The sequence below is a fragment of the Melanotaenia boesemani genome, chromosome 6, assembly GCF_017639745.1.
Source record: "Melanotaenia boesemani isolate fMelBoe1 chromosome 6, fMelBoe1.pri, whole genome shotgun sequence".
Lineage (NCBI taxonomy): Eukaryota > Metazoa > Chordata > Actinopteri > Atheriniformes > Melanotaeniidae > Melanotaenia > Melanotaenia boesemani.
In genome coordinates, this window is record NC_055687.1 from 803,981 (window position 1) to 816,964 (window position 12,984).

The 12,984-nt window shown below is 46.0% G+C and overlaps 1 protein-coding gene across 1 annotated transcript in view; it reads left to right on the forward strand.

Annotated features, from left to right (window-relative positions):
* Nucleotides 1-11,497, forward strand: part of plekho1b (pleckstrin homology domain containing, family O member 1b) — a 33,115-nt gene extending 21,618 nt beyond the window's left edge. The window contains exons 3-6 of the mRNA XM_041987762.1: nucleotides 7,584-7,724; nucleotides 8,036-8,140; nucleotides 8,848-8,946; nucleotides 9,313-11,497. Coding sequence (XP_041843696.1) covers nucleotides 7,584-7,724; nucleotides 8,036-8,140; nucleotides 8,848-8,946; nucleotides 9,313-9,969 — 1,002 coding nt within the window. The 3' untranslated portion in view covers nucleotides 9,970-11,497. The remainder of the gene's footprint in view (nucleotides 1-7,583; nucleotides 7,725-8,035; nucleotides 8,141-8,847; nucleotides 8,947-9,312) is intronic.
* The last annotated feature ends 1,487 nt before the right edge of the window (nucleotides 11,498-12,984 follow it).

Sequence of the window (12,984 nt, forward strand, 5' to 3'; positions counted from 1 at the left end):
TCAGGAAGCTGTAAAGAATTCTAAGACCCAGTTTATTTCAAACTTAGTGTCTGTGAACATCAGTAAACCTCGGATTCTTTTTAACTGCTTGAACTCTCTGTTGAATCCGTATGATTCATCTCCTCTGACTCCATCTATTGTATTGTGTGAAAGATTTTTAAAATTCTTTATTGAGAAAGTGAGTGCTGTTAGATGCTCACCCTCATTGTCCTCACCAGATCCTGCTGTACTGACTGTGTCTTCTGCTGTGTTTGAACATTTTGAGACTGTGACTATCTGTCAGATCTGAAATAGTGCAACATCTGAGGCCTTCATACTGTCCTGGTGATTCTATTCCACCTCGACTCCTGAAGGAGGTATTGTGTGCTGTAGGTCCCTGGATTGTTAACTTTGTTAATTCTTCGCTTACTTTGGGTTGTGTTCCATCTGCTCTGAAACATGTTGCTGTGCAACCTCTTCTTAAAAAGAATAACCTGGATCCTACCATTCTTTCAAATTTTAGGCCAATTTCCAAGCTTCCTTTTCTCTCCAAAATTTTAGAGAAAGTTGTTTACATTCAGTTACAGGATCATCTAAAACTTTATGATCTTTATGAAAAATTCCAGTCTGGTTTTAGGCCGTGTCATAGCACTGAAACAGCCCTTCTTAGGGTGTGCAATGATTTAATTTTAGCTGCTGATACTGGAGCCTCTGCTGTTTTAATCCTTCTTGACCTTACTGCGGCCTTTGATACGGTGGATCATGACATTCTTTTAATGCTCCTCAAACAGTCTATAGGAAATAATGGTATTGTACTCAAATGGTTTGAGTCATATGTAAAAAAGAGAAGCTTTTCAGTCCATCTTGAGCATTTCTCTTCTTCTGAGGCCCAACTTAGTTATGGGGTTCCTCAAGGCTCCGTCCTAGGCCCTATTTTGTTTTCGTTGTACTTGCTTCCTCTGGGGTCTATTTTCAAAAAATATAGAGTCTCTTTTCACTGTTATGCCGATGACATTCAGATCTATTTATCTTTTAAATCTGCAGAAGATCATTGTGTTAAAAATCTTCAACAGTGTTTGCAGGACGTTAAAATTTGGATGGAGAGAAATTTCCTGTGTATAAACAGCAAAAAAACAGAGGTCATTATTTTTGGTAAATCTGACCTGCTGGCAGGATGCAGCAGCGTTATTGGTACCCTGGACTTATTTATTCATTCTTTTATTAAAAACCTTGGTGTTTTATTTGATTCTAACCTCAGATTTGACAGGCAGGTTTGTGCACTAGTCCAGTCTAGCTTTTATTAGCTGAGGCTTATCAGCAGAATTAAACCTTACCTTCCCCGTGAGGCCCTAGAAAGGGTTATTCACGCTTTCATTTTCTCTAGACTGGACTACTGCAACTCCCTTTATTCTGGGATTGATAAATCTCTTCTGCACCGTCTCGTGCTGATTCAGAACTCAGCTGCCCTCTTACTAACGGGTACCAGACGGCGGGAGCACATTACGCCAGTGCTGCGATCCCTTCACTGGCTGCCTGTTGCTTTTAGAATTTCTTTTAAACTCTTACTCTTGACTTTTAAATGTTTACATGGTCTAGCACCTCTTTATTTGTCCGAGCTGCTTCACCACCACTGTCCTGGTAGGGACGGAAAATCAATTCAGGTTAGTAGTCCCGAGGACTCGGTTAGTCACTCGGGGAGACAGAGCTTTCTCCGTGGTGGCTCCAAAACTTTGGAATGGACTTCCTCTCTCTGTGAGGTCTGCCAGAGATTTGAATAATTTTAAATGTCTTTTGAAAACTTATCTTTTTACTTTAGCTTTTAACCCTGGAGAGCAGGATCATTAGGCTAGGTCTTTTAATTTAATTATATTTTTATCTGTCTGTTTTACTGTTTTAAACTGCTTGTTTTATTGTGATTTGATGTTTTATTTGTTGTCATTTCATCTGTACAGCACTTTGGGTACCCTGGGGTATGAGAAGGTGCTATAGAAATAAAGGTTGATTGATTGCTTGATAACAGTGAAGCACAGTAGTTAAAAGACCTAAGAGTGGACCTCTCCCCCAACTCCCTCCCTTAACAAGGCCCAGTTATTATCACAGTGGCAAACATCCAATAAAGACTCTAAGACAGGGGTCCGGCAGGTTTTAGATGTCTCTGACTACAACACACCTCTGCACAAGCCTGTTAATGACCCAGTGATTTGAGTCAGGTGTGTTGCATCAGGGTAAAATCCAAAACCTGCAGGACAGTAGCTCACGAGGACTGGAGATGAAGATTCCTGCTTTAAGATATGAAGAACTGGTCAGGACCTGGCCCGGACATGATCCATGCCTACCGGTTAAAGATGCTAACTTAACTCCATGAGCGTCTAGCAACACAAATGAACCAGCTGCTGATGGGACCCACCCTGAATGGCTGACCAAGGGATGGACAGGCCTGATACGGAAAGATCCCCAGAAGGGAACAGTCCCATCCAACTATCAGCCGATAACCTGTCTCTCCACAGCATGGAAGCTCCTGTTTGGCATCATAGCGGCTAAGATAAGTGGCCACATGGATCAATACATGACAGAGACACAGAAAAGGGTTTGGTAAAGGTACCAGAGGATCCAAACACCAGCTGCTGGTTGGTAGACCTGTCACCAAAGACTGAAAAACCAGACAGACCAACCTATTACTGCCTGGATTGATTACCAGAAAGCCTCTGACTCAACACCACATACATGATCCTGGAATGCCTGAAGCTGTACAAGATCAAAAACACTCTAAGAGCCTTCATTGCAAACTCAATGAGGCTGTGGAAGACCCCCCCTGGAGGCCAGCTTCGAACCAACTGCACAAGTCTCCATCAAATGTGGTACATACCAAGGAGAATAGAATAGAATAGAATAGAAAAGAGATGCTCTGTCCCCGCTGCTGTTCTGCATACATCTGAACCCCCTCAGCTAATTGATCAACAAGACTGGCTACCAACTCAGAAATGGGGCCACCCATCATTCACCTCCTCTACATGGATGACATCCAGCTGTTCGCTAAGAATGAGCGAGACATAGACTCACTGATCCATACCACCAGGATCTACAACAGGGACATCGGAATGTCATTCAGACTGGAGAAATGTGGCCGAATGGTAGCGAAGAGAGGGAAGGTAGTCCATACAGAGGGCACTGCATTCCCAGAGGGCAGAATCACAGAGAACTACAAGTACCTTGGAGAGAAGCCACAAGTAAAACTGGCACAGCCACATATCTGCAACGAGTAAGTCCTAAGAAGTCAGCTCAATGCCAAGAACAAGATCCGGGCAGCTAACAGCGATGCCCTGCCAGGGATCAGATACCCTGCTGGGATAATAAGCTGGCCAAAGGAGGAAGTTCAGACCACAGATGTTAAAACATGGAAGATGTTCACCATGCATGGAGGCTTCCACCCTAAATCCAGTGTCCAGAGACTATACACTAAGGACAAAGAGGGAGGCCGAGGACTAGTGAGCATCAGGGCCACTATCCAAGATGAAACATCCAAGCTTCATGAATACATCAGGAAGATGGACCCAATGGATGAAACACTGAGTGAATGGCTCAGGCAATGGAACCTGGAAGAGAATGAAATGGAGGAACCATCATGGAGGACAAACCCTGCATGGGATGTACCACCGACAGAGAGCTGAAGAGGTGGATGTTATGTACAGAACAATGAAAGAAGAGTACAAGTACAATGCCTGCTTATTTAACAAATTCCTGATCTTGTAAAGTATTGCTATTAATTTGATGTTGTTTATTTGAAATAGTTTGTAATTCCTCCAGGTACCGACAGACACAGGTGGCTCTCTCAACTGATGAATTTATTGTTATTTATAGTGAAAACTAAAAGACACAGAAAATACAATAATTAGCTTAAAGGTGTCATCACCTGGTCTTTTCATGCATCCACTGTCCTCTAAGTGTCTTTAAATAGTTTTTTGAAAACTTATTAAACACAAAAATCAAACAGAACTTGTTCTGACCCTTTGCTCATACAACAGCTTTGTCACGTGAGAGTTCATGCAAGCTTTTGACCAATGTTAATGAGGTGCGTGCTGATTGGCTGCAGGGAGGCCAGAGTCGGAAGGGGGGCTGGCCCAGTGCATGCACAGTGCGTCCGACTCCAAAACATCAACAGCTTAGTGATGGCGAGCGAACCTGACCCAGCAGCAGCTGGGTTTACGGAGTTCAGCCATTTATGTTTGAAGCAGACTCCGAGCCTGAGAGTGAAGATACCGAGATGGTGGAAGAAGCATGTTTACAACCAAATGTTTACAAAGATTTAAGTGGCAGAGCACTTGACCCCACTTATAACAAAGGAAACACAGGGCTCATTGCAGGGGGTTAAACTTTTAGGCTCATCCCTTAGCATTAGCGTTAGCATTAGTATTAGTGTTGTCTGCGTCAGCAGTAAAGCATGACTTTATCATTATATTATTTCAACCCTAAAGCATGACTTTAGATGTGGAAGAGGGGCTGGCTTATTCAATTAGCCTCCTGTGATGACGAAATCCCAGGAGCAAATTAAAATCCTGCGTTAGTGAGAGTTTCCCCTTGTTGGCGGTGCGGCTGTGAACAAAGGGCCCAAACGGAAAAACTCCACCGTCTTCAAAAGAAAGGCTTTCAGGGAAGTTAACACTTCGGTCCAACACCAATACACATGTTTTAACTTGGAAAAGTGCAATTTCTGGACCATCCATCCATTTTCTGCCGCTTATCCGGAGTTGGGTTGCGGGGGTAGCTGCCTAAGCAGGGAAACCCAGACTTCCCTCTCCCCGGCCACATTCACCAGCTCATCCGGAGGGATCCTGAGGCGTTCCCAGGCCAGCCGAGAGATGTAGTCCGTCCAGCGTGTCCTGGGTCTGCCCCGGGGCCTCTTTCTGGTGGGACATGCCCGGAACACCTCACCAGGGAGGCGTCCAGGAGGCATCCTAACCAGATGCCCGAGCCACCTCATCTGGCTCCTCTCGATGTGGAGGAGCAGCGACTCTACTCTGAGCCCCTCCTGGATCACCGAGCTTCTCACCCTATCTCTAAGGGAGAGCCCGGCCACCCTGCGGAGAAAACTCATTTCGGCCGCTTGTATTCGCAATCTTGCGAATTTCTGGGCCATAAGTCTTTTAAAGAAAAATCTGCTTCTCCAAAAGAAACAGACAAAAAATACCTTGTTGGCTGAGTACCGAGAGAGGAATTAGCCTTGGTTTTCCTCTTTCTTCTCCTTAAACCTTTGGCTTAGTGTCCATGCTTTTTAATCATACTTCCCTTTACTCTTGAGATCGTTTCTTCTAACATATTTAACCTTTACTCAGCCCACAAAGGCATATTCTTGCACCACAGTGCCTTCTGGTGGCGGTCAAGCATAATAAAAATGAAATGCACAGAAAATAGATAAAAATGAAAATGTGGCAGTGACATAGTTAACGTGGCTTTTCCAACCCAATTTACTGTCTGACACCCAAAAAACTCTAAACTCTTTAAATTTCCTCACCCTCAATTCTAACCTTATTACCACTCACACTCGGGTTTCCCCAAATCATCAGTTTGGTCTTCCTTGTATACAAGGACAACTTATTAGTGTCAAACCACTGTTTAATAAGGTTAATTAATTAATTAATCTCTTTTAATAGTTTTAATAGTATCTTGTATGTTCTTCCCAGAGTAAAGGAAATTTGTGTCATTTGGATCAAAGATCATTTACATACAAAATAAATAATTTTGGCCCAAGAACAGAACCTTGTGGCAACTCACAGAATTTTCAAGTTATTGGAAACGGTTTCATCAAATGAAACATACTGAATTGATTATTTAAATACGAGGAAATCCAAGAGTAAGAAACTCCTCTGACACCATATTTAAGCAGTTTCCTGATTATGATGGTACGATCTATCATAGCAAAAGCATTCTCCAAGTCAGTAAAGATTCTAAGACTAATTTCCTTTCTATCCATGGATGTTGTTCATTTATCCACTAATTTACTTAGAGCAGATCTAAACCCAGCAGTTTTATCTGATCTGTAACTGCTGACTTTCTGTTCTAAGTGGACCTGTCTGAAACTGAGAGAAGCCTCACGATGTTACCAGAACAAACACAAACACACACGCTGGATGCTGGTTTTCTGTGTGACTCGTCCCTGCAGCCACGTGAGGACAGATGTTTGTCCACATCGCGAGGGACATGCAGGATTACCGAGGCTGAACACGAAAAATGTCAGTTAACAGATGAAGCTTAGATTTCAACTCTGTGTTCAGACAGGAGGAAATCTGATTGGCTACTTCATCTCTCAGTCGTGTTTCAGTAGGATATCAGAGTTCAGTCTGAACCAGGGACACCTGGTGAACAGGTGGGGGCTAATAGGTGGGGGGTAGGGCCAATGGATGATGCAGCTGCATCAAACAAGAACATATTGATGATGATGATGAAGATCACTGCAGCTCGCTATGTAACTCCTGACTGGCGTGGAATGTTGATTATTGATGATCATATGGAACATGCTAAGTCAGCTGTGTTGAGGACAGTCTGTCACCCTGTTGGACAGGCAACTTTATTTCTACAGGTTTCATGTCCAGGACGATTCAACCTGCTCCACATAAAACACGAACCGCATCGTGGAGCAAAGAAGCTTTCAGTTCAGTGAAAGCAGGAACAAGCAGCAGAAACCACAATAAAACTGGACTACATGAAACTGATGAACAGCAGATCAGCTAAATGCAGCCGCAGATTCCTGCAGAGACGATGAGAACAAACGTTTCACCCGCATTTAAAGCTTCACCTCCACCGCAGCACATTCTGCTCTGGACTCTGGTCTGGACTCGTTGACCTGCGTCTTTGGATCTAAGAGCTCTGCTAGGTGCTGCTATGTCTTTGCTACAGAATCCCGCAGGACTGTTAGAGGGTTCAGGATTCGTTTCAGGGACCCGGGACTAAAAATGTCAAAGGAATTAACACGTTGCAAAAACAAAAAATCTCTAGAGAATCGACACCGAACAGCCTGAACAGAAGCTTTATGAAGAGAAACACCTGAAAGTCAGCTGATCCGAGACTTAGCTGATCTGGAACTGCGCTTTGACAGACTTGGACCATCGCAGCTGTTCCTGTCTCACCTGTTGGTCCATCACTGATCTGGAGGTTCAGATTCACTTTAACTCACCGAGTGTCCTCACAAAGCCTGACCTGCAAACGGGAGCATGTTCTCCCTCCCAGGAAGTCTCGGTTTAAAGCTGGTTAATAATGGATACCGTTTCCATGGAGATTAAAGAGCTGAGGTGAAAGAAGCAGAGACACACACACATGGGTCTGTGTGTGTGTGTGTGTGTGTAGAAGTCCCGTATTCCTCTGGGGTGTTTACAAAAATAAATGTGCTTAGCTTAGCTTAGCTTAGCTTAGAACCTGTTAATGTTTCTACTCTTTATTCTGAGCTAAGCTAACCAAAGCTAGCTGTCCTCAGAGACAAAGGACAGAGGACACTTGTCTTCTAGAGAGGATCTGGGAATTTATCTGAAATATTCCTTTTATTTCCTCCCAGCCCTCAGGACTCCTGACAGCTGTGACCTCTGACCTGTGTGTTGTTACCTGTGCATTTGCAGGTGAAGGATCTGGGCCGGGCTGATGAGGTGTTAGATATGTCTGACTATGAACGCTGCGAGGAGATCCGGAAGAACAAGAGTCGCAGCAAAAAGAACCACAGCAAGTTCAGACTGCTGCGCTGCAGCTCGCCGGGCAACATGGTACCCCTGCACACACCTGGACACACACCTGTACATCATCCATCTGTGTCTGTCATCTACATCTACATCTGGTTTGGTTTAGATTGAAGTCATTATTTACTGAACAGAAACTAAGTTCAGATTTGGTGAAAACCTGCATCCATCCTCACTGCTTCACTGGAGGTCAGAGGGGCGGCGGCCTCTGATTTGTTTGGTATTAAATGAACTTCTGGATAAAAATATTTTTCTAAATGTTCCAGAAAACTGGTCAGTTCAGTAGAGAACGAATCTGTTACATCATCACTTAGCCCCACCCCCTGTATGTGTTGCAGGTTCCTAACCTGGTCTTTCTGGCAGTCAGTCCGGAGGAGAAGGAGTCCTGGATCAACAACCTGAACTCCGCCATCACCAGAGCCAAGAACCGGATCTTGGATGAGGTACTGGACAGAGTTCTGACAGAACCAGTTTGGTAATGCTTGTCTCCTGATCAGACTCACAGCATAGTGGCATGGAGGTGATTGTGGGTGGTGTTTACAGGGTGGGGTAGCGGGTCGGGTCTGGTTTGGTGCACACTGGATGTTGTGGCATCCAGTCAGGTTCTGATTCGTTTCTGTGGCTGTGAATGGGTTTTATGGGTGGTATTATTCAGGTTTGTTTCCTGTTTGGTTTCTGGTTGGTTCCTGTTTGGTTCCTGGGTGGTTTCTGTTTGGTTCCTGGATGATTTCTGTTTGGTTCCTGTTTGGTTCTTGGATGGTTCCTGTATAGTTCCTGCTTTGTTCCACCCTTTTTTCTTCTCTCCATGTTTCAGACCAGTTCTGTTTGGATGAATTTTACACAGTTTTTGTTCAGATGTTTTGAGCCGCTGCAGGTTTGTCAGAGTTCTGAATGATCTAAACAAACCGGTGTAAGGTTCTTAGATCAGATTACTTCCTGTTCTTCGTAGATCACTTCCTGGTTTTTTAGCACAGCTTTGAGTTTAGAATCTGTTTAGTGTCACTAGGACTGATCAATACTCACGTGTCTGAAATGTCTGAATTCAGCTTGTGTTTTTTTTTTATCACTTAGCTGTAGAACCGGTCTGATTGGACCTTCAGAACCAGACCATTCCGGCCTGATAAGTTCTGATGTTCTTCTCTGTGTCCAGGTGACGGTGGAGGACTCTCAACTGTCTCATCTAACCCGAGACCGAGTGAAGATTCCTCAGAACCGAAGACCTCCGACCCGAGGACACCTGCTGGCAGTGGTCAGAACGACACCTTCATCATCTCCTCCTCCTCCTCTTCATGTTCCTGTTACAAACCAACACTGTTTAGCCAGAACATTAAGACCACATTCCTGACAAACAGACTATGTTTGAATACCAGAACCACTTCTCAGTCCTGGACTGTGTTACCAGCAAATCTTGTAAGATCTGGATTAGCCTGGTTCCAGCTCTCTGCCTTTACTTCCTGGTCTGTCCCTCTTCTGTCTCCTTCCTGAACAGAACCGGAGTGGGTCAGAACCAGAACCCTGTCCTGTTAGAAGTGGTGGCTGGGATGTCCGGGCTCCCTGGTGCAGTTTTAGACCTGTCCTAGTTCTGTGGTTGACCCAGCTCTTCTCTGTCCTTCAGGCCTCCACCTCATCATCAGACGGGATGCTGACTCTAGACCTGATCCAGGAGGAGGACGCTGCATCTCATCAGGGAGGGGACGACTTCAGCAACAAGTCTCTGGAGTGTCCCAGGTCCAGAACAGAAGGAGCACTTTCAGCCCGGTCCGTCGAGGGTTCTGGGAAATCTCATAGCCTTCCTCGGGAGGTGGGGGAGTGGGAAAAGACTGGCTCTGCCCACACCCCCCAGCCAGGAAAACGCCTCACATCAGCAGAGAAGAACCGCTGCACCTCCATGGACCAGATCCTGACCCACTCAGAGTCCAGATCTGCCAAGAACCAAACGGTGCCATCGGCCTGTTCGTCCTCCTCGAAGCCGGCTGGAATGTCGGCGCCGATCGAGCAGCTGATGGAACTCATCAGCCAGAAGCTGGAGAAGACGGAGCGTCTCCTGACGGAGGCGCGGGGGGAGGGGCCCGGTGAGGGGGGGAAAGGAGGGAAGGACTCCGGTGGAGGTGGGGATGAAGCCGAGAGACTCCTGAAGGAGGCAGCGGCGGCCTGGACACAAGCCCGCGAGGTTCTGGAGGAGGTCAAGGAGCTGAGGGTGTTGTACCGACAACTGGACCCCGCCCCCCCCACCAGCACCAAACTGAGCCCAGAATCCAAGAGCCTGATGTGACCCACAGGGTCTGGACTGAACTGGACCCGGACCTGCTTCTGGACTGGAACCAGAACTTCTTTTAAATTATGTTCAAACTGTGGTAGTCCAGTGTCCAGGTCCATAAACTGTCCTCAGAACCACCTTCAGAACCATCTGACCAGATGTTTCAGAAGCCACGCCCACATATATATACATATATATATAAACCCTTCTTCATGCCAGAAGCTCCGCCTACTTGAATGGGGCTGCCGGGTATTTTCAGTGTTTAGGATAAACTTTAGATGGTCTGAGGTTCAGTCAGCAGAACTTCTGGTTTCCATGGCAACTCTTCCTCCTTGTTCTTCTCGGAGAAACAAACTTCTGAGCCAATGGAATGCCATAGATGATGATGACATCATCACCTCCTTCTCTTTTCACAGATCTGAACACAAACAGAAAGTTCTGGTCAGACTGACCTCTGGTTCTGATAAGGTCCGAGCATCATCAGAACCACACACAGGTACAGAACAGATGTGTTGGCCATGTGACCAACCTGCGTCTTGCGTTTGCTTCGCGGTCAGAATGAAAATGTGCCAAGACCAGCGTTCCGGTTCTGGATCATCCTCAGGTGTCAGTTTGGATCTTCTGGTTCTGTTTTATAGAGCTGGACACTGGACCTGATCCCAGCCTGGTTCTGGTGAACTGGTTCTCCTGGAACATTCTCAAGAACAAATGTTCTGACCCATTTGGGTCCAGTCTCGTTCAGCACACGGAATTTGGTTCCGTTTCAGGTTTGTTATCGGGTCGCTGGTTCTGATGGACCACCTGCCTGATACAATAGTTCTGATTCTTGTGGGACCAGGAGCTGTTTAGCTGGTACTGTCCCTGTGCTAGTTCCAGATGGATCTGGTTCTGTTCAGTACAATGTTGGATCTCTATGCACAGTTCTACTTTCTGGCCATCCAGAACCTCTGGACTCATCCTCCTCTCTGAATGTGAAGCTGGAATCTCAGGAATTTTAAAGTGGACTGACTGATCCGGGCCCAGCCATCAGAAAGATCCATCATCTGTTCGGATCAGAACCAGCTGCTGACATTTCAGATAAAAGCTGGTGCAAACACCTGTTGCTATGGCAACATTGAAAATGGAAAAGCTGATTGGTTTGTGGTGACAGCTGGTCCTGATCCATTTCAGACAGAATAATTCTGATGGTAATTGGGTCATCGGATCTCTTTTTTAAACACCCTTTTTTTCTTAAAGCTGCTGCCAACTTAACCCATCAGAACCACAGACTGGTTCTGTGGTGTAAACCAGGCCTGTGGTTTAGCAGAACTAAACAGATCCAATGGTACTGATGGGTTCTGTGTGAGCGGCTCGGTACGAATCTGGAACATTCTTTTAAACTGTCTTCCTGCTGTTTGTTCTTCCTGTTCTGTGGCTGCTGCCTTAAACCCGCAGGGGATGATGGGAGCTGTGGTCCTGCAGGGGATGATGGGAGCTGTGGTCTTGCAGAGATGTGACCTTTGCCCTCGTGCTAAAATAAAAATCTACAAACTGAACCTAGTGTCCTCTCATTCAGCGTTTAATGAAGAGGCGAGTGTATGTGTTCCTGTTGCTAGGCAACCTGATACCTAAGTGGAACAACACCTACAGTTAACACTCACCTGTGGTGTTACAGAACTCTGGCAGCAGCATCATCCTGATTGGTTCCTGCTGCAGATGTGAAAAAGACAACTAAAAACGGCTGCACGGGGTCCCCTCCTTTTCTGTCAGCTGGGCGAGAGCCCAGAGACAAACAATGAGGAGCGGGGGAGGAGGAGAGGAAAGCATTCGCTGGGGGAAAGTGGATTTACCAGACCTACGGAGGCATGGAGCTTTCAGAGCGAAGCTGATTAGAAAAATAACAAAAAGTTAACAATAAAGTCATCACCTTGCATGGATTTGTTTCAGGCTGTAGTCTGCAAAGCGCAACCGTGTCCACTGGAGTCCCGTGAAGGGACATTGTGTAAGATTTTCTGTTGTTTACTGGTCTGCATGGATGTATGTGTTATTGTTGGTGAATTATGACCTCCACTAAAAATCTAACACATTATCATAAGCGAAGAATTTGACAGACGGGTAAGCCGGCAGGGAAGCACCATGACAGTCTGCCATCTTAAAACTACAGCTGCCGGCAAGGGACAAATAGCACCAACTAGGTGTTTTCCCTGCGGGCCAGCGCACAGCGAGACGCCGGAGAAGATAAACGAGAGGCCTACTACTCCGGCAAGTTGGAAAATCTGTTAAATTGTTATTGACAAACATGCAGCAGCAGCACGGGGCCGATTGATCATCGCAAAGAGAGAAAAACGGGATTTAAAGGCAGCGAGACCGGACCTTCCAAGAAAAACGAGGTAGCTGTCCTCAGGTAGAAGAGCTCCAGAAGGAGAAAGATTTTACAAGAGATGCTGAAGTTGCAGCTTTCTCCTTGACAAGCTCAGTGCTGCCCAACTGAGCCTAAAGCTAACTGGTCATTTGTAACCTGTTACCATGGTTACCATGGGCAGCAGTGGTTTCTGCTAAAGTACACCAGCCTTGTTGGTACAGACGTGAATGTTTACGTGGTTTCAGTCACTTTTACAGTAAACGCCGACTACAAGCCGGTGGGACGGTTTTGTAAACTGGTTTTACTGGGAAAGAAAGCCGGTGTGTGTCGAGACCAGTTTCCCATCCAGATCCGTTCCCCCCGTGAGAACCGTTCTTCCTTCTAAACACAGAGGAACCATGTTTAACAGAGAATTTCCATCCACCGGCTGTTTTCCCCTGACCAGTTCTGATCCAGAGAGAGAACGAGGATGACGTGTTTTCATTGGTGGTGCTGAGGCTTTTTGACACATGGCGGCTACCATAGCTGCAGAACGTGTTTGAGAAAGTGAGACCTAGAATCCGCTACGTCAGCATGACACCGTTCCACCGCTAACAAATAAGGACGAAGCATCAGGTCCAGCTTCTAGTACCGGGTCGTCCTCTTCGTCGGGTCCAGCTTCTAGTACCGGGTCGTCCTCTTCGTCGGGT